Below are 20,014 nucleotides of genomic sequence, written 5' to 3' on the forward strand. Positions count from 1 at the left end.
TTTTTATTTTCTGGGAGCCTGCTGGCAACAGACTCCCTGCATCGAGGGACTGAGGAGAGAGAAACAGACCCACTTCTCTGAGTTTCAGGGCTCTGTTTCTTAGGCTACTGGACACCATTAGCTCCAGAGGGATCGGTACGCAGGTCTCACCCTCGCCGTCCGTCCCAGAGCCGCGCCGCCGTCCTCCTCACAGAGACGGAAGATAGAAGCCGGGTGAGTATGTGAGGAAAAGATCATCACAGGCGGCAGAAGACTTCAGATTCTTCACGGAGGTAACGCACAGCACTGCAGCTGTGCGCCATTGCTCCCATTCACCTCACACACTCCGGTCACTGTAAGGGTGCAGGGCGCAGGGGGGGGCACCCTGGACAGCAATTTAAACCTCCTATATGGCATATTAGTGTATATACATGTACAGCTGGGCACTGTACATGTATATAGAGAGGCCCCGCCATAATTTGAATTATTTCAAGCGGGACAGAAGCCCACTGCTGAGGGGGCGGGGCTTCTCCCACAGCACTCACCAGCGCCATCTTTTCTCCACAGCACCGCTGAGAGGAAGCTCCCTGGACTCTCCCCTGCTTGACACACAGTGAAAGAGGGTTTTTTAAGTAGATGGGGTCACATATTTGGCGCAATACAGATTACAAAGCGCTACTAGGTAAGCACACTGTGTTTTTCCTGGCTCATATAGCGCTGGGGTGTGTGCTGGCATACTCTCTCTCGGTCTCTCAAAAGGGCCTGGTGGGGAACCTGTCTTCAGAAAAAGGGCTTCCCTGTGTGTGTGTGTGTGTGTGTGTGTGTGGTGTGTCGGTACGCGTGTGTCGACATGTCTGAGATTGAAGGCTCATCTAAGGAGGAGGGGGAGTGTATGAATGCTAGGTCTCCGTCAGCAGTGCCGACACCTGACTGGATGGATATGTGGAATGTTTTGAGTGCAAATGTTAATTTACTGCACAAAAGATTAGACAAAGCTGAAGCTGGGTTACAGTCAGGGAGTCAACCCATGCCTGTCCCAATGTCGCCTGGACCTTCGGGGTCTCAGAAGCGCCCACTATCCCAAATAGCTGACACAGATACCGACACGGACTCAGACTCCAGTGTCGACTACGAAGATGCAAAATTGCAGCCAAGGGTGGCAAAATGTGTTCGATATATAATTATCGCTATAAAAGATGTTTTGCATATCACTGAGGAACCCCCTGTCTCTGACACGGGGGTGCACATGTTTAAGGGAAAGAAACCAGAGGTCACCTTTCCTTCCTCACATGAGCTGAACGATTTATGCGAAAAAGCGTGGGAAACTCCAGACAAAAAACTGCAGATTCCCAAAAGGATTCTTATAGCGTATCCTTTCCCGTCACAGGACAGAATACGGTGGGAAGCCTCCCCTAGGGTGAACAAAGCTTTAACACGCTTATCAAAAAAGATAGCGCTTCCATCCCAAGATACAGCTACCCTCAAGGATCCTGCTGACCGCAAGCAGGAGGTTACCTTGAAGTCCATTTACGCACATTCTGGTACGTTACTCAGACCGGCTATTGCGTCGGCCTGGGTTTGTAGTGCTGTAGCAGCATGGACAGATTCCTTATCAGCAGATATTGAGACTCTTGATAAGGATACCATTTTAATGACTCTAGGGCATATAAAAGATGATGTCTTATATATGAGAGATGCTCAAAGAGACATTTGTTTACTGGGTTCCAGAATAAACGCTATGTCTATTTCTGCTAGGCGTGGCTTATGGACCCGGCAGTGGACAGGTGATGCCGACTCCAAGAGGCATATGGAGTTGTTGCCTTACAAGGGTGAGGAATTGTTCGGAGAGGGCCTCTCGGATCTCGTCTCCACGGCTACGGCAGGTAAATCAAATTTTTTGCCATATATTCCCTCACAATCTAAGAAAGCGCCTCATTATCAAATGCAGTCCTTTCGTTCCAATAAAAGCAAGAGAGCACGTGGATCGTCCTTTCTTGCCAGAGGTAAGGGCAGAGGGAAAAAGCTGCACACCACAGCTAGTTCCCAGGAACAGAAGTTTAGCCTCTGCTAAATCCACCGCATGTCGCTGGGGCTCCCCTGAGGGAGTCAGCTCCTGTGGGGGCACGTCTTCGACTGTTCAGCCACGTCTGGGTCCACTCACAGGTGGATCCATGGGCAATAGAAATTGTTTCCCAGGGTTACAAGCTAGAATTCGAAGAAGTGCCTCCTCGCCGGTTTTTCAAATCGGCCCTACCGAAACAACCCCTGGAAAGGGAGATAGTTTTACAGGCAATTCACAAATTGTGTCTGCAACAAGTGGTGGTAGAGGTTCCCCTGCTTCAAAGAGGGCAGGGGTACTACTCAACTCTGTTTGTGGTTCCCAAACCATACGGTTCGGTCAGACCCATTTTGAATTTAAAATCCCTGAACCTTTACTTAAAACGGTTTAAGTTCAAGATGGAATCGCTCAGGGCGGTCATCGCCAGCCTGGAAGGGGGAGATTTTTTAGTGTCTCTGGACATAAAGGATGCATACCTGCATGTCCCCATATATCCTCCTCATCAGGCGTACCTGAGATTTGCGGTACAGGATTGTCATTACCAATTTCAGACGTTGCCGTTTGGGCTTTCCACGGCCCCGAGAATTTTCACCAAGGTAATGGCGGAAATGATGGTGCTCCTGCGCAAGCAGGGTGTCATAATTATCCCGTACTTGGACGATCTCCTCATAAAAGCGAGATCAAGGGAGAAGTTGCTGAGCAGCGTATCACTTTCACTGAATGTGTTACAGCGTCACGGGTGGATTCTCAATATTCCAAAGACGCGGCTGAATCCTCCAACTCGTCTGCCCTTCTTGGGCATGATTCTGGACACAGACCAGAAAAGGGTTTTTCTTCCGACGGAAAAAGCACAGGAACTCATGACTCTAGTCATGAACTTGTTGAAACCAAAACAAGTGTCAGTACATCATTGCACTCAAGGTCTGGGAAAGATGGTGGCAACATACGAAGCCATTCCATACGGCAGATTCCATGCAAGGACCTTCCAATGGGACCTATTGGACAAATGGTCCGGGTCGTATCTGCAATTGCATCAGAGGATCACCCTGTCCCCCAGGGCCAGAGTATCTCTCCTGTGGTGGCTAAACAGGGCTCACCTTCTAGAGGGCCGCAGGTTCGGCATTCAGGACTGGATCCTGGTGACCACGGACGCGAGCCTCCGAGGTTGGGGAGCAGTCACACAGGGAAGAAATTTCCAGGGACTTTGGTCAAGTCAAGAGACTTGTCTTCACATCAACATCCTGAAACTAAGGGCCATATACAACGCCCTACGTCAAGCGGAGATCTTACTTCGCAATCGACCAGTTCTGATCCAGTCAGACAACATCACCGCAGTAGCTCATATAAACCGCCAAGGCCGCACAAGGAGCAGAGTGGCAATGGCGGAAGCCACCAGGATTCTTCGCTGGAAGGAGAATCATGTAAGCGCTCTGTCAGCCGTGTTCATTCCGGGAGTGGACAACTAGGAAGCAGACTTCCTCAGCAGACACGATCTGCATCCGGGAGAGTGGGGACTTCATCAGGAAGTCTTCGCGCAGATTGCAAGTCAATGGGGACTACCCCAAATAGACATGATGGTGTCCCGTCTCAACAAAAAGCTACAAAGGTATTGCGCCAGGTCAAGAGACCCTCAGGCGGTAGCTGTGGACGCCCTAGTGACACAATGGGTGTTCCAGTCGGTATATGTGTTTCCTCCTCTTCCTCTCATACCCAAGGTGTTGAGGATAATAAGAAAAAGAGGAGTGAGAACAATTCTCATTGTTCCAGATTGGCCACGAAGGACCTGGTATCCGGATCTGCAAGAAATGCTCACAGAAGATCTGTGGCCTCTTCCTCTAAGGCAGGAGCTGTTACTACAAGGTCCCTGTCTGTTCCAAGACTTACCGCGGCTGCGTTTGACGGCATGGCGGTTTAACGCCGGATCCTAGCGGAAAAAGGTATTCCGGATGAGGTCATTCCTACGCTAATAAAGGCTAGGAAGGACGTGACATCTAAACATTATCACCGAATATGGAGGAAATATGTTTCTTGGTGTGAGGCCAGGAATGCTCCTACGGAAGAATTCCGTCTAGGCCGTTTTCTTCACTTCCTACAAACTGGAGTGAATTTGGGCCTAAAATTAGGCTCCATTAAAGTTCAGATTTCGGCCTTATCCATTTTCTTTCAAAAGGGATTGGCCTCATTACCTGAAGTACAGACTTTTGTGAAGGGAGTTCTGCATATTCAGCCTCCTTTTGTACCTCCGGTGGCGCCTTGGGACCTTAACGTGGTGTTAAGTTTCCTTAAGTCACATTGGTTTGAACCACTTCAGACAGTGGAGTTGAAATATCTCACCTGGAAGGTGGTCATGTTGTTAGCCTTGGCTTCGGCTAGGCGAGTGTCGGAATTGGCGGCTTTATCACATAAAAGCCCCTATCTGGTTTTCCATATGGATAGAGCGGAATTGCGGACCCGTCCTCAATTCCTGCCTAAGGTGGTCTCATCCTTTCATATGAACCAACCTATTGTCGTGCCTGTGGCTACACGTGATTTGAATTCCGAGTCCCTTGATGTGGTCAGGGCTTTTGAAAATTTACGTGGCCAGAACGGCTAGGATCAGAAAAACAGAAGCACTGTTTGTCCTTTTTGCAGCCAACAAAGTTGGCGGCCCTGCTTCAAAGCAGACTATTGCTTGCTGGATCTGTAACACGAATCAGCAGGCGCATTCTACGGCAGGATTGCCGTTACCGAAATCGGTTAAAGCCCATTCCACTAGGAAGGTGGGCTCTTCTTGGGCGGCTGCCTGAGGGGTCTCGGCACTACAGCTGTGCCGAGCTGCTACTTGGTCGGGGTCAAACACCTTTGCAAAGTTCTAGTAAGTTTGATACCCTGGCTGAGGAGGACCTCCTGTTTGCTCAATCGGTGCTGCAGAGTCATCCGCACTCTCCCGCCCGTTTGGGAGCTTTGGTATAATCCCCATGGTCCTTACGGAGTCCCAGCATCCTCTAGGACGTTAGAGAAAATAAGATTTTAAACCTACCGGTAAATCTTTTTCTCGTAGTCCGTAGAGGATGCTGGGCGCCCGTCCCAAGTGCGGACTAGTTCTGCAAGACTTGTATATAGTTATTGCTTACATAAGAGTTATGTTATAGTTTCATCGGTCTTGGACTGATGCTATGTTGTTTTTCATACTGTTAACTGGGTAGTATATCACAAGTTATACAGTGTGATTGGTGTGGCTGGTATGAATCTTGTCCTTGGATTACAAAAATCCTTTCCTTGTACTGTCCGTCTCCTCTGGGCACAGATTCTCTAACTGAGGTCTGGAGGAGGGGCATAGAGGGAGGAGCCAGTGCACACCCAGAGTCAAAGTCTTTCTTAAAGTGCCCATGTCTCCTGCGGAGCCCGTCTATCCCCATGGTCCTTACGGAGTCCCAGCATCCTCTACGGACTACGAGAAAAAGATTTACCGGTAGGTTTAAAATCTTATTATTTTTATTTAACCATCTGTGCTGCAGCCTGGATATCACTAAAAACCTGCACTGTTGGTGTGCCTTGAGGACCGCGGTTGGGAATGCCTGATTTAAAAAGAACATCTGACAGCACAGAACTGTCTTTGGGCCTAATTCAGATCTGATCGTAGATGTGCTAAATTTAGCACATCTGCGATCAGTTTCTCAGACATGCTGGGGGACGCCCAGCACAGGGTACAAAAGAATCGCACGCCGGCGATGCTTTTGCACCCGGTGAGTAGCTCCCCGCTGTGTCCCGCTTTGCAGCGGCTGCGTGTGACATCACGCATCCGCCGCGTCCCGACCCCGCAACGCAACCGCCTCTGCCTGTCAGGTGATCGCAGTCCTAAGATGCTTCTAGCATCTCACTGGGCTCCCGGGGTGTGCACTCCACAAAGAAATTCAGACTGCAATCGCTACCGCTGCAGCGATCCAGTCTGAATTACCCCCTTAATTTGCACTGCAAGTCTGCAATTCTGTGCTTTCAGAAATTATTTAATTTCTTACTTCTGCTGTTAGTAATAAATTATGCATAGATGATTATATGTGGCATACTTGCCTACTCCCCCAAACGGTCTTTAGGCTCCCAAAAATTGTGTGGCGCTTCCGGACGCCCAGAAGAGTGGGCAAGTCTCCTGGATTTGGCTGCAACCAACACTCAGCCACCCACATACCAAGTGAAGTGGGCAGACCAGGCGGCCAATGATGCAATTGCTGCATCACGTCCCACCTCTATCTTCTTTACGAAGCCATGCCCTTCGCACCACCCCCAGCTGTGCCGCCCTGGCTGCCCCCTCCAGGGTGGGGCAGCCAGGAAGTCAGCAGCCATGATACAGTATGTGGGTGTGTTGTTTCCTTAGCATATCTATTGCCAGACAAATGCTACAAATTGTGTAATCAAATATTAGGAGGAAATCATTTCATATCACTATGCAAGCTACACAGGCAGACTTCTCTGTTAAATGACCACTATCAGATGCATGCAGCATTTCCTTCACAGGAACCTGTCCTGCTATTTTTTTACTGAATCTTGATAAATACTATGACATATAGTGCAGTCACCACAAACCAAAGTATAGCATATGAAGGCCAAGACCTTCTACCCAATTCTTGCACCTTCCCCAAAGCACTGCTCACAGAACATTTTCAGGAGCATTATAGGTCTATCACATAACTCCATGTTACCTTTCCTGTTTCATTAAGAGATCCAACTGAATTTGGACAGAGCTCTGCATATGCACAGCTCAGTATAGGACGTGACTCTGTGTACATGTCCAGGCCATGGCAAATGTATCCTACACGCGAACGGCCTGTTACCGCCCTGTTGCCACCTAGTAATCCCCGTTCTCCCACATGGGAGCAGTGATCGAGATGCGTATGACCAGGGCTGCCAAGAGAAATCCTGGGCCCCAGTACAGTAACTTCCCAGGGGCCCCCTGCAGGGGGTGTGGCCACAACCTGTTAGTTGCATGGCTGCACCACTTTGGGGGCATGTCTAGCACACGAGAAGTACCCACTCACAGGAGCATGACATACCTCCCAGCAGTTGGGACACAAGTGTTCACTATTAGGATGGTGGGACAGTCACATAAAAGCTGCATATAGTATATGCAGAAGTATCACAGAACTTTCAGGACTTACTATGATTAAAGTTGAATAAACTGAAATGTTGACTTGCACATTAGTGGACATCACCAGAATATATTGTTACTTTAGTAAGTAACGAGAGTGCCACAGTATTTCTGCTTATACTACCTGTCATCCCACTAAGGGCACCAGGCCAAATGTGCAATATTTTGGACAGAGTGACAGCCATGACATATATAGAGATAGATAGATAGATAGATAGATAGATAGATAGATAGATAGATAGATAGATAGATAGATAGACAGACAGACAGACACAGGGATGCGGTTATGTGACCAGCGGTCAGGAGACCGCCGGTCACAATACCGATGCTGTGATCCGGAAACCTGAATACCCCACTGGTTGGCATGCCGACCAATAGGGACAATTTCCACTCTTGGGAGTCCACGACACCCATAGAGTGGGAATAGTACCTGTGGCGTCAGGATGTCCCGGTATTGGGATGGTGACTGGCGGCGGTCACACAAACCCAACCCATACACACACGCACATATGTATATACTGTATATAGATAGATATTACACACACACATACAGGGCAGTAGAGAGTTTGGCTGGGCCCAGGTACTTTTCAGGGGCCTATTCACAGAAGGCGTGGTCATGCACCCTTAGAAAAAATACAGAAAAAATGGTACTGTAAGTGCCACCATGGCCACACGCCAGCCCAGTAGTCAGCAGCGTGTGCTGGGCTTAGGAGAAGAGCTGTAGCAGCAGCTGCCAGTTAATGGGGAGGAAGCCCAGGGCCCCCACTGGGCCCCTCCATCAGACCTGGGCCCGGGTAATTTGTACCCCCTCCCCCCCTCTCTCGGCACCACTGCGTATATGACCCATAATTGCTCATAAGTAAAGATGCATATGCAGACTGTGGTGCACATACAGTTTGCTAAAAACAGTTTGATGTGTCCATAGTCGGAACTGCGCACAACTCGGTCAGGCCCTAAGTGTCTTCAACATATGATGCAAGTGGAGCAGTGCAAATGTCCTCACATACAGGATGAGACACTCATCATTTTAGCCAACATAACACAAACAGCAATGAAGTAGCCAAGAGGGGAGCGCTTCCTTCGATAGGTAATAGGACTGAGACTAGAAAGTGATAATGTAGACTGCTAAAAAAAAATAAAAAAAAATCCAAGAGGGACATTGTGAAGGAAAAACATTGCAAAACTTGCAAATCAGGGTCCCTCCATTTACTGCATAGGACACCTAACTATTATTTAGATTTTTCCACTTTAATACCGAGGTGTCTTGAATGATTCTATTAGTAAACTTCTTCAGTAGTTACTATAGGTTAGTGCACAGTGGGGGTCATTCCGAGTTGTTCGCTCGGTAAAAATCTTCGCATCGCAGCGATTTTCCGCTTAATGCGCATGCGCAATGTCCGCACTGCGACTGCGCCAAGTAAATTTGCTATGCACTTAGGAATTTTACTCACAGCATTTTCATCGTTCTGGCGATCGTAATGTGATTGACAGGAAATGGGTGTTACTGGGCGGAAACAGGCCGTTTTATGGGCGTGTGGGAAAAAACGCTACCGTTTCCGGAAAAAACGCAGGAGTGGCTGGAGAAACGGGGGAGTGTCTGGGCGAACGCTGGGTGTGTTTGTGACGTCAAACCAGGAACGACAAGCAGTGAAATGATCGCAGATGCCGAGTAAGTCTGAAGCTACTCAGAAACTGCTACGAGGTGTGTAATCGCAATATTGCGAATACATCGTTCGCAATTTTAAGATGCTAAGATTCACTCCCAGTAGGCGGCGGCTTAGCATGAGCAAATCTGCTAAAATTCACTTGCGAGCGAACAACTCGGAATGACCCCCAGTGTACCCTGACTCCACAGTTTCTGCTAGTGCAGTTCTATCCCGGGTGACCATTAGACTTTAGCTGAAGTGCAGGATTAGAAGGAGGAACGTGAGAACATATTGTATTCTCCTTACCCAGACAGACTGAACTTTGTGGCGTTGAAAACAAGTATATAAAGAGAAAACTTCCCCAGTCTCCCTGTGCGCTGCAGTGATTGGAGAAGAGAGTTAGAGCAGCGCCTGCCCCTCACACACCCACATCTGGCTGCTAGTTCCTGGAGGTGAGGGGAGCAGCAGCCTGTTTGTAATCAGTTATTGTGCTGAGCTGTCCGTCCCGCAGCCTCCACTCACAGACCTGCACGCTCTCCAGCTTACACCCGAGTGCGTACTGCAGCCTCCAACATGACAGACCAAGCTCCGTTTGACACCGATGTGCTCACCATGACACGATTCGTGATGGAGGAGGGGATCAAAGCCAAAGGCACCGGAGAAATGACCCAGCTGCTAAATTCCCTGTGCACAGCCATCAAAGCCATCTCCTCAGCTGTGCGCAAGGCTGGGCTAGCCCACCTGTGAGTACCCTCCCTGTCTGTCTTACCGGGGCATCAGCTGGGTGCTAGCATATCCACGCGTCACAGCAGCACGCTGACAGATGGGTGTAGTCACATGTACAGTATTATTACCTCCCTGCACTCTATACAGTTGTATTATACTGAGAAATGTAGCTGATGTGACATCTATTCTCTGCAAAGTTTCTAAAGTGGAATAATGCAGGGATTGGATGAACGCCGGAACTCTCCGGATTGCGGAATACCGGACCGGACCAGCGACCTCTGCCGTTTTGGAGCTCTCTTTGCGTGTCCCAGTGTGTGTTACAGCTGTCACCCAGCAAACAGTGCAGGGAGACACACACAGAGAGCTCCAAAGCGCTGGGCTGGCTGCAGGCAGAAGGTCCGGTCCGGCGTTCCATCATGTGTGTGGTGGTTATGGCATAACATAACAAGCTGGTTATGACAAATTCTACCCTGATTGGTACACAGACATTGTGTCTATATAGAACAGGCATTCCCAACCACGGTCCTCAAGGCACACCAACAGTGCAGGTTTTAGTGATATCCAGGCTTCAGCACAGGTGATTTAATTAGTAGCTCAGTTATTTTGATTTAACCATCTGTGCTGCAGCCTGGATATCACTAAAACCTGCACTGTTGGTGTGCCTTGAGGACCGTGGTTGGGAATGCCTGATATAGAAGCATCGTTACAAACAGTCAGCTGGTCAGAACCGGTCCTTAAGATTCTAAATTATAATAACCCTTTGACATAGTAGTTACATACAATATACTATGGCAGGCATTCCCAACCACGGTCTTCAAGGCACACTAACAGTGCAGGTTTTAGTGATATCCAGGCTTCAGCACAGGTGACTTAATTAGTACCTCAGTTATTTTGATTTAACCATCTGTGCTGCAGCCTGGATATCACTAAAACCTGCACTGTTGGTGTGCTTTGAGGACCGTGGTTGGGAATGCCTGTACTATGGGTTGGTTTCACTATTTTCTATAAAACTTAGCTATTTGTTTACCAGGATGTCTACAGATCTGAAGACTTCGGGCTCACTGAATTGTGTTGATGTAATCTTTCTTGCATGCCTCTTTAAAGTATGGTAACATAGCTGGGTACACATTTGAGCGATATCCGGGCAATTTGCTGTTTCTTAACGACAATTCGCTTACATCGCTCAGTGTGTATGGGTGATTGCACACTCCCGCGGTCACTAGCGACAGACACTAGGTTTGATGTGCTGCACATCAAACCTACCAATATCGCTAGCGACTTTTTTATGCTAATGAGGATGGAACATGAACGTTCCTTCCTTCATTAAAGTCCTACCAGTGTGTACATTCAATCTAGGCCCAAAGCATTTGTTCCGATGTCCAGTGTGTACCCAGCTTAAGTAAAAATTCTTATGGGCCATTTTTTTTCAAGGTGATCATGTACTTTTCGTGTGTCCAAAACAAATCGTGTGTCCAGAGCTCCAAGGGGAATTAAAGGGAAATCATGACAAGAATCGGGTTGGATGCTGGTTGTCCTAGTGTACTGCCAGCGTAACAACCCGCAGGAGCGCGCAATCATGCGTAAACACAAACGATGTAGACTATTTGTTTTTGCAAAACAGAAAATCCTGACATCGTGCAGGGGTGTATCCAGCCTAAGAATAATAGATATCTTCATATACTGTACATATAGTCCACTATGGAATATAGATACCTATTAAACTAAAATATAGAGATTATTTTACAATTCCAATATGAAGAGTAACAATTTTAAAGGACTGTGACATAATAGCTTAATATAATTGTAATGGGATTGGTAGAACAATAGGCTAGTTTGTATATGTGGTTAGGATATTTCGTTTGCTAGTTGTAGAGCATCCAGATGAAAAACATCAACTTCTTAACCTTACGTTACAACATTTCCTGTACTGTACATAGGCTGTTGTAACATCAAGCAATAGTGTGAAAGAGCTTATTCTGCCTATGTGTAACAGGTATTTCTAAACACTGTTGTTCTAAGCACAGAATGCAGCAACAGTGGCAATGTATTGCTTATGCCGTGCCACTGACACAAACTGTGACTAATGGCAATACAGGTTGAGTATCCCATATCCAAATATTCCGAAATACGGAATATTCCGAAATACAGACTGTTTTGAGTGAGCTAGTGAAACCTTTCTTTTCTGATGGCTCAATGTACACAAACTTTGTTTAATACACAGTTATTAAAAATATTGTATTAAATGACCTTCAGGCTGTGTGTATAAGGTGTATATGAAACATAAATGAATTGTGTGAATGTAGACACACTTTGTTTAATGCACAAAGTTATAAAAAAATATTGGCTAAAATTACTTTCAGGCTGTGTGTATAAGGTGTATATGTAACATAAATGCATTCTGTGCTTAGATTTAGGTCCCATCACCATGATATCTCATTATGGTATGCAATTATTCCAAAATACGGAAAAATCCGATATCCAAAATACCTCTGGTCCCAAGCATTTTGGATAAGGGAGACTCAACCTGTAACAGCAAAGCCTGGAATTATTTTCTAAATTGTTTTACTCCACTTTTAGATGGGCTGTAGTTACGTGACCGGCGTTCAGGAGACCGCTGGTTACACCACTGCCCCCTACATCCCGCCCCCTGAGAATCCCGACAGTCGGCATGCCGACTAGCAGGGAACATTCCCACTTGTGTGTGTCCACGACACCCATAGAGTGGGAATAGAATCTGTGGCGAGCACAGGTCGCCACCGAGCCTACAGCGTGGCGAGCATAGCATGCCTGCAAGGGGCTTGTCGCGCTGCCCCGCCCCGCTGAGCATACCCCCAGTCCCTCTGTCTACCATGAATAGATGCTGTACACAGTATCTATTCACAGCTGCTCTGCCCAGCAGGGCAACGAGTGACAAGGGCCTCCCAAATGCACATCCCCCCTCCCCACCGCGGGACACTGGCCCGCGAGTAGGACAGTCCCAACAAAACGGGACTGTCCTGTGAAAATCGGGACATTTGTGAGGTATGTGACACTCCTATTCTTATCCTTAATCAGGTGTTTTTGGTGGTGTGGCATGGGTGTGTCTCGCCACTTGTAGCACAGCTGGCCTGATTCTGAGGTGGGAGTAAACTGTGCAGCTTGGCTAAACCATGCTGCACTGCAGGTGGGCCGATTTTAAAATGTGCAGAAAATTTATATAAAGCTACCCAGTATTTGTCGGCTACATGCACAACCAGCCAGTATTTACCTTGCATACAAAAAAAATAAATTCATGTATTTGCACCCTTTGCAGTACAGCATGGTTTGTCCAGGTACACACACACACACACACACACACACACACACACACACACACACACACACACACACACACACACACACACACACACACACACACACACACACACACACACACACACACACACACACACACTCTTACTTTTTCTCTCTTTCTATAGCCTCTCTCACACACATTTTATAAGGTGGCATTCCAGCTTTAAATAAGATATATGTGGTGGTTTGGGGCCTGGCTGGCTAAAGGTCCTTTTAGCCTTTGTCTGTTTTGTTTGTGCCTTCCAATACATTAAAGCACAGGTTCTCAAACTCGGTCCTCGGGACCTCACACAGTGCATGTTTTGCAGGTCTCCTCACAAAATCACAAGTGAAATAATTAGCTCCACCTGTGGACCTTTTAAAAAGTGTCAGTGAGTAAATACACCTGTGCACCTACTGGGTTACCTGCAAAACATGCACTGTGTCGGTCCTGAGGACCGAGTTTGAGAACCCCTGCATTAAAGCATTACTGTTAAGGCTCGACCATGCTTTTATAGGCCAGGATTTCAGGATGGTGATAAACTGATAATAATACTTTCAAAATGATTTTTTTTGTATTCTCAGAGCAATGTGTTTTATTAATTCAAAAATATTAGTTACGAGTTTGGATTTAATTACAAGCTTTTATGACAGATTTGTCTTTTAGTCATGCAGAGCAACTGCTATTCCCACATTCTTTGCTGCACAAAGACATTTTTACCATCTAACCTTTGACCTAGAGTCTAGGGCAAAGGATGGTAAACATGTCTTTCTGCTGGTCCTAGACAGAGAAAGACATATAGCAATGTAAATAAGTTTCACATTCATCAAGTGAGTAAGAAACCTATTTATTAGCTATCGGATCCTAGACGCTATAATTATATATATTTCTCTGACGTCCTAGTGGATGCTGGGAACTCCGTAAGGACCATGGGGATTAGCGGCTCTGCAGGAGACTGGGCACAAAAGTAAAAGCTTTAGGACTACCTGGTGTGCACTGGCTCCTCCCCCTATGACCCTCCTCCAAGCCTCTGTTAGATTTTTGTGCCCGGCCAAGAAGGGTGCACACTAGGGGCTCTCCTGAGCTTCTTAGTGAAAAGTTTAGTTTTAGGTTTTTTATTTTCAGTGAGACCTGCTGGCAACAGGCTCACTGCATCGAGGGACTAAGGGGAGAAGAAGCGAACTCACCTGCGTGCAGAGTGGATTGGGCTTCTTAGGCTACTGGACACCATTAGCTCCAGAGGGACCGAACACAGGCCCAGCCTCGGAGCTCGGTCCCGGAGCCGCGCCGCTGGCCCCCTTACAGAGCCAGAAGCAAGAAAAGGTCCGGAAAAATCGGCGGCAGAAGACATCAGTCTTCAACAAGGTAGCGCACAGCACTGCAGCTGTGCGCCATTGTTACTCAGGCACACTTCACACTCCGGTCACTGAGGGTGCAGGGCGCTAGGGGGGGGCGCCCTGAGCAGCAATGTAAAACACCTTGGCTGGCATAAATACACCACATATAACCCCCAGGGCTATATGGGTGTATTTTAACCCCTGCCAGATTCCACAGAAAAACGGGAGAAAAGGCCACCGAGAAGGGGGCGGAGCCTATCTCCTCAGCACACTGGCGCCATTTTCTCTCACAGCTCCGTTGGAGGGAAGCTCCCTGGCTCTCCCCTGCAGTTACTACACTACAGAAAGGGGTTAAAAAAGAGAGGGGGGCACTAATTAGGCGCAGTATAACAATACAGCAGCTATAAGGGGAAAAACACTTATATAAGGTTATATATATATATATATATATATATATATATATATAGCGCTCTGGTGTGTGCTGGCATACTCTCCCTCTGTCTCCCCAAAGGGCTAGTGGGGTCCTGTCCTCTACCAGAGCATTCCCTGTGTGTGTGCTGTGTGTCGGTACGTTGTGTCGACATGTATGAGGAGAAAAATGAGGTGGAGGCGGAGCAATTGCCTGTAACAGAGATGTCACCCCCTAGGGAGTCGACACCTGAGTGGATAAGCTTATGGAAGGAATTATGTGACAGTGTCAGCTCTTTACAAAAAAGATTGATGACATGAGACAGCCGGCGACTCAGCCTGTGCCTGTCCAGGTGTCTCAAAAGCCATCTGGGGCTCTAAAACGCCCGTTACCACAGATGGCAGATACAGACGCCGACACGGATACTGACTCCAGTGTCGACGATTAAGAGACGAATGTGACTTCCAGTAGGGCCACACGTTACATGATGGAGGTTATGGAAAATGTTTTTACACATTTCTGATAATACCAGTACCACTAAAAAGGGTATTATGTTGGGTGAGAAAAAACTGCATGTAGTTTTTCCTGCATCTGAGGAATTAAATGAAGTGCGTGATGATGCGTGGGTTTCCCCCGATAAAAACTGTTAATTCCTAAAAAAGTTATTAGCATCATACCCCTTCCCGCCAGAGGATAGGGCACGTTGGGAAACACCCCTTAGGGTGAATAAAGCGCTCACACGCTTGTCTAAACAGGTGGCACTACCGTCCCCGGATACGGCCGCCCTTAAGGAACCTGCTGACAGAAAGCAGTAAAATATCCAAAAATGTATATACACTCACACGGGTGTGATACTGCGACCAGCAATCGCCTCAGCCTGGATGTGCAGTGCTGGGGTGGCTTGGTCGGATTCCCTGACTGACAATATTGATACCCTAGATAGGGACAGTATATTACTAACTATAGAGCATTTAAAAGATGCATTTCTATATATGCGTGATGCACAGAGGGATATTTGCCGACTGGCATCAAGAGTAAGTGCGCTGTCCATTTCTGCCAGAAGAGGGTTATGGACAAGACAGTGGTCAGGTGATGCTGATTCCAAAAGGCATATGGAAGTATCGCCTTATAAAAGGGAGGAGTTATTTGGAGTAGGTCTGACAGACCTGGTGGCCACGGCAACGGCTGGAAAATCCACATTTTTACCCCAGGTAGCTTCTCAACCTAAGAAGACGCCGTATTATCAGGCGCAGTCCTTTCGGCCCCATAAGGGCAAGCGGGCAAAAGGCTCCTCATTTCTGCCCCGTGGCAGAGGGAGAGGAAAAAGGCTGCAGCAAACAGCCAGTTCCCAGGAACAGAAGCCCTCTCCCGCCTCCGCAAAGTCCTCAGCATGACGCTGGGGCTTTACAAGCGGTCTCAGGCACGGTGGGGGCCCGTCTCAAGAAATTCGAGACGTCTCCCCCTCGCCGTTTCATAAAGTCTGCTTTACCGACGTCTCCCTCAGACAGGGAGACAGTATTGCAAGCCATTCACAGGCTGTATTCCCAGCAGGTGATAATCAAGGTACCCCTCCTGCAACAGGGAAAGGGGTACTATTCCACACTATTTGTGGTACCGAAGCCGGACAGCTCGGTGAGACCAATTTTAAATCTAAAATCCTTGAACACTTACATACAAAGGTTCAAATTCAAGATGGAGTCACTCAGAGCAGTGATTGCAAACCTGGAAGAAGGGGACTATATGGTCTCTCTGGACATCAAAGATGCTTACCTACATGTCCCAATTTACCCTTCTCCAAGGGTACCTCAGGTTTGTGGTACAGAACTGTCACTATCAGTTTCAGACGCTGCCGTTTGGATTGTCCACGGCACCCCGGGCCTTTACCAAGGTAATGGCCGAAATGATGATACTCCTTCGAAAGAAGGGAGTTTTAGTTATCCCTTACTTGGACGATCTCCTGATAAGGGCAAGATCCAGGGAACAGTTGGAAGTCGGGGTAGCACTATCTCAGATAGTGCTGTGGCAGCACGGTTGGATTCTCAATATTCCAAAATCGCAGCTGATCCCGTCGACACGCCTTCTATTCCTAGGGATGATCCTGGACACAGTCCAGAAAAAGGTGTTTTCTCCCGGAGGAGAAAGCCAGGGAGTTATCCGAACTAGTCAGAAACCTCCTAAAACGAGGCCAAGTGTCAGTGCATCAGTGCACAAGGGTCCTGGGAAAAATGGTGGCTTCCTACGAAGCAATTCCATTCGGCAGATTCCACGCAAGAACTTTCCAGTGGGACCTGCTGGACAAATGGTCCGGATCGCATCTTCAGATGCATCAGCGGATAACCCTGTCACCAAAGACAAGGGTGTCTCTCCTGTGGTGGTTGCAGAGTGCTCATCTTCTAGAGGGCCGCAGATTCGGCATTCAGGACTGGGTCCTGGTGACCACGGATGCCAGCCTGCGAGGCTGGGGAGCAGTCACACAGGGAAGAAATTTCCAGGGCTTGTGGTCAAGCCTGGAGACATCACTTCACATAAATATCTTGGAGTTAAGGGCCATTTACAATGCCCTAAGCCAAGCAAGACCTCTGCTTCAAGGTCAGCCGGTGCTGATCCAGTCGGACAACATCACGGCAGTCGCCCACGTAAACAGACAGGGCGGCACAAGAAGCAGGAAGGCAATGGCAGAAGCTGCAAGGATTTTTCGCTGGGCGGAAAATCATGTGATAACACTGTCAGCAGTGTTCATTCCGGGAGTGGACAACTGGGAAGCAGACTTCCTCAGCAGGCACGACCTCCACCCGGGAGAGTGGGGACTTCACCCAGAAGCCTTCCACATGATTGTAAACCATTGGGAAAAACCAAAGGTGGACATGATGGCGTCCCGCCTAAACAGGTATTGCGCCAGGTCAAGGGACCCTCAGGCAATAGCTGTGGACGCTCTGGTAACACCGTGGGTGTACCAGTCAGTGTATGTGTTCCCTCCTCTTCCTCTCATACCAAAAGTACTGAGAATTATAAGACTGAGGGGAGTAAGAACTATACTCGTGGCTCCGGATTGGCCAAGAAGGACTTGGTAACCGGAACTTCAAGAGATGCTCACGGAGGACCCGTGGCCTCTACCTCTAAGAAGGGACCTGCTCCAGCAAGGACCCTGTCTATTCCAAGACTTACCGCGGCTGCGCTTGACGGCAGGGCGGTTGAACGCCGGATCCTGAAGGAAAAAGGCATTCCGGATGAAGTCATCCCTACCCTGGTCAAGCCAGGAAGGATGTAACCGCAAAGCATTATCACCGCATTTGGCGAAAATATGTTGCGTGGTGCGAGGCCAGTAAGGCCCCGATGGAGGAATTTCAACTAGGTAGATTCCTGAATTTCCTGTAAACAGGAGTGTCTATGGGCCTAAAATTGGGGTCCATTAAGGTTCAAATTTCGGCCCTGTCAATTTTCTTCCAGAAAGAACTAGCTTCACTACCTGAAGTTCAGACGTCTGTAAAAGGGGTACTGCATATACAGCCTCTTTTTGTGCCTCCAGTGGCACCTTGGGATCTCAATGTAGTTTTGGGGTTATTAAAGTCACATTGGTTTGAACCACTTGAATCTGTGGAGTTAAAATATCTCACATGGAAAGTGGTCATGCTGTTGGCCCTGGCCTCGGCCAGGCACGTGTCAGAATTGGCGGGCTTTATCCTGTAAAAGCCCTTATCTGATCTTCCATTCAGACAGGGCAGAATTGAGGACTCGTCCTCATTTTCTCCCTAAGGTGGTTTCAGTGTTTCATCTGAACCAACCTATTGTGGTACCTGCGGCTACTAGTGACTTGGAGGACTCCAAGTTGTTGGACGTAGTCAGGGCCTTGCAAATATATGTTTCCAGGACGGCTGGAGTCAGGAAATCTGACTCGCTGTTTATCCTGTATGCACCCAACAAGCTGGGTGCTCCTGCTTCTAAGCAGACTATTGCTCGTTGGATTTGTAGTACAATTCAGCTTGCACATTCTGTGGCAGGCCTGCCACAGCCAAAATCTGTAAAAGCCCATTCCACAAGGAAGGTGGGCTCATCTTGGGCGGCTGCCCGAGGGGTCTCGGCGTTACAACTTTGCCGAGCAGCTACTTGGTCAGGGGCACACACGTTTGCTAAATTCTACAAATTTGATACCCTGGCTGAGGAGGACCTGGAGTTCTCTCATTCGGTGCTGCAGAGTCATCCGCACTCTCCCGCCCGTTTGGGAGCTTTGGTATAATCCCCATGGTCCTTACGGAGTTCCCAGCATCCACTAGGACGTCAGAGAAAATAAGAATTTACTTACCGATAATTCTATTTCTCGTAGTCTGTAGTGGATGCTGGGCGCCCATCCCAAGTGCGGATTGTCTGCAATACTTGTACATAGTTTTTGTTACAAAAATCGGGTTGTTATTGTTGTGAGCCATCTTTTCAGAGGCTCCTCTGTTATCATGCTGTTAACTGGGTTCAGATCACAGGTTGTACGGTGTGATTGGTGTGGCTGGTATGAGTCTTACCCGGGATTCAAAATCCTTCCTTATTGTGTACGCTCGTCCGGGCACAGTATCCTAACTGAGGCTTGGAGGAGGGTCATAGGGGGAGGAGCCAGTGCACACCAGGTAGTCCTAAAGCTTTTACTTTTGTGCCCAGTCTCCTGCGGAGCCGCTAATCCCCATGGTCCTTACGGAGTTCCCAGCATCCACTACGGACTACGAGAAATAGAATTATCGGTAAGTAAATTCTTATTATTATTTTTTTATTGCAACTGATCGCACCAATAAGAAATTAACGTATGGGGGGGGGGCGCACCTACATTTGTAGGATACTTGGGATTAAATGTAATAGCCTGTGAGAAGCCAGGGGCACAGGAGTCTGGGCAAGAATGCACATATTTTTTAAAGCGGCAATCGTTTACAAGGCAAAACCCACCTGGTTTTGCCTTGTTAATGATTGCCACTTTAAAAATACAGGCATTCTCCCACAAAGTACTGCGCCTCCCGCTTCTCGAAAGCTATTACATTTAGCCCTTGTTATTTGCAGGTATCCCTACAAAAAAAAAATAAAATCATTGAGAACAAGTCCAATTTATTAATTCATTAACGCCTAGTAGTTTCTTAGGGGGGAGATGTATCAAGCCTTGGAGAGAGAGGTTATGTCATTTATCTAGCAAAAGTCTATGAAATAGATTAAATGCTTTGGGCAACTTCTCCACTGTCTCTCTCTCCAAGGCATTATACATCCGCCCCCCCCCCATTAATGATGCATTAACCCTCATTAATCTACACACATAGGCCACTTAAGAATTATTAACTTTTTATTTATAAGACGTCACAAGGTGCCCCCAGTGCTGTAAAGAATAGCAAAGAAACTTATCACAATTGGGGGTCAATCCAATGCAAAGGGTGAAAGTTGCCGTGGCTGCCTAACTC

General features: G+C 47.7%; 1 protein-coding gene and 1 long non-coding RNA gene across 2 annotated transcripts in view; one reads left to right on the forward strand and one right to left on the reverse strand.

The window, feature by feature from the left end:
• LOC134894376 (uncharacterized) overlaps nt 1–9,177 on the reverse strand; it is a 30,740-nt gene extending 21,563 nt beyond the window's left edge. The window contains exon 1 of the long non-coding RNA XR_010171782.1: nt 9,113–9,177. This is a non-coding gene — a long non-coding RNA (uncharacterized LOC134894376). The remainder of the gene's footprint in view (nt 1–9,112) is intronic.
• A 67-nt stretch (nt 9,178–9,244) lies between these two features.
• The window catches only part of LOC134894360 (fructose-1,6-bisphosphatase 1-like), a 38,241-nt gene continuing 27,471 nt past the window's right edge, over nt 9,245–20,014 (forward strand). Inside the window, exon 1 of the mRNA XM_063913758.1 lies at nt 9,245–9,549. Coding sequence (XP_063769828.1) covers nt 9,380–9,549 — 170 coding nt within the window. The 5' untranslated portion in view covers nt 9,245–9,379. The remainder of the gene's footprint in view (nt 9,550–20,014) is intronic.

The sequence above is a fragment of the Pseudophryne corroboree genome, chromosome 1 (assembly GCF_028390025.1).
Source record: "Pseudophryne corroboree isolate aPseCor3 chromosome 1, aPseCor3.hap2, whole genome shotgun sequence".
Lineage (NCBI taxonomy): Eukaryota > Metazoa > Chordata > Amphibia > Anura > Myobatrachidae > Pseudophryne > Pseudophryne corroboree.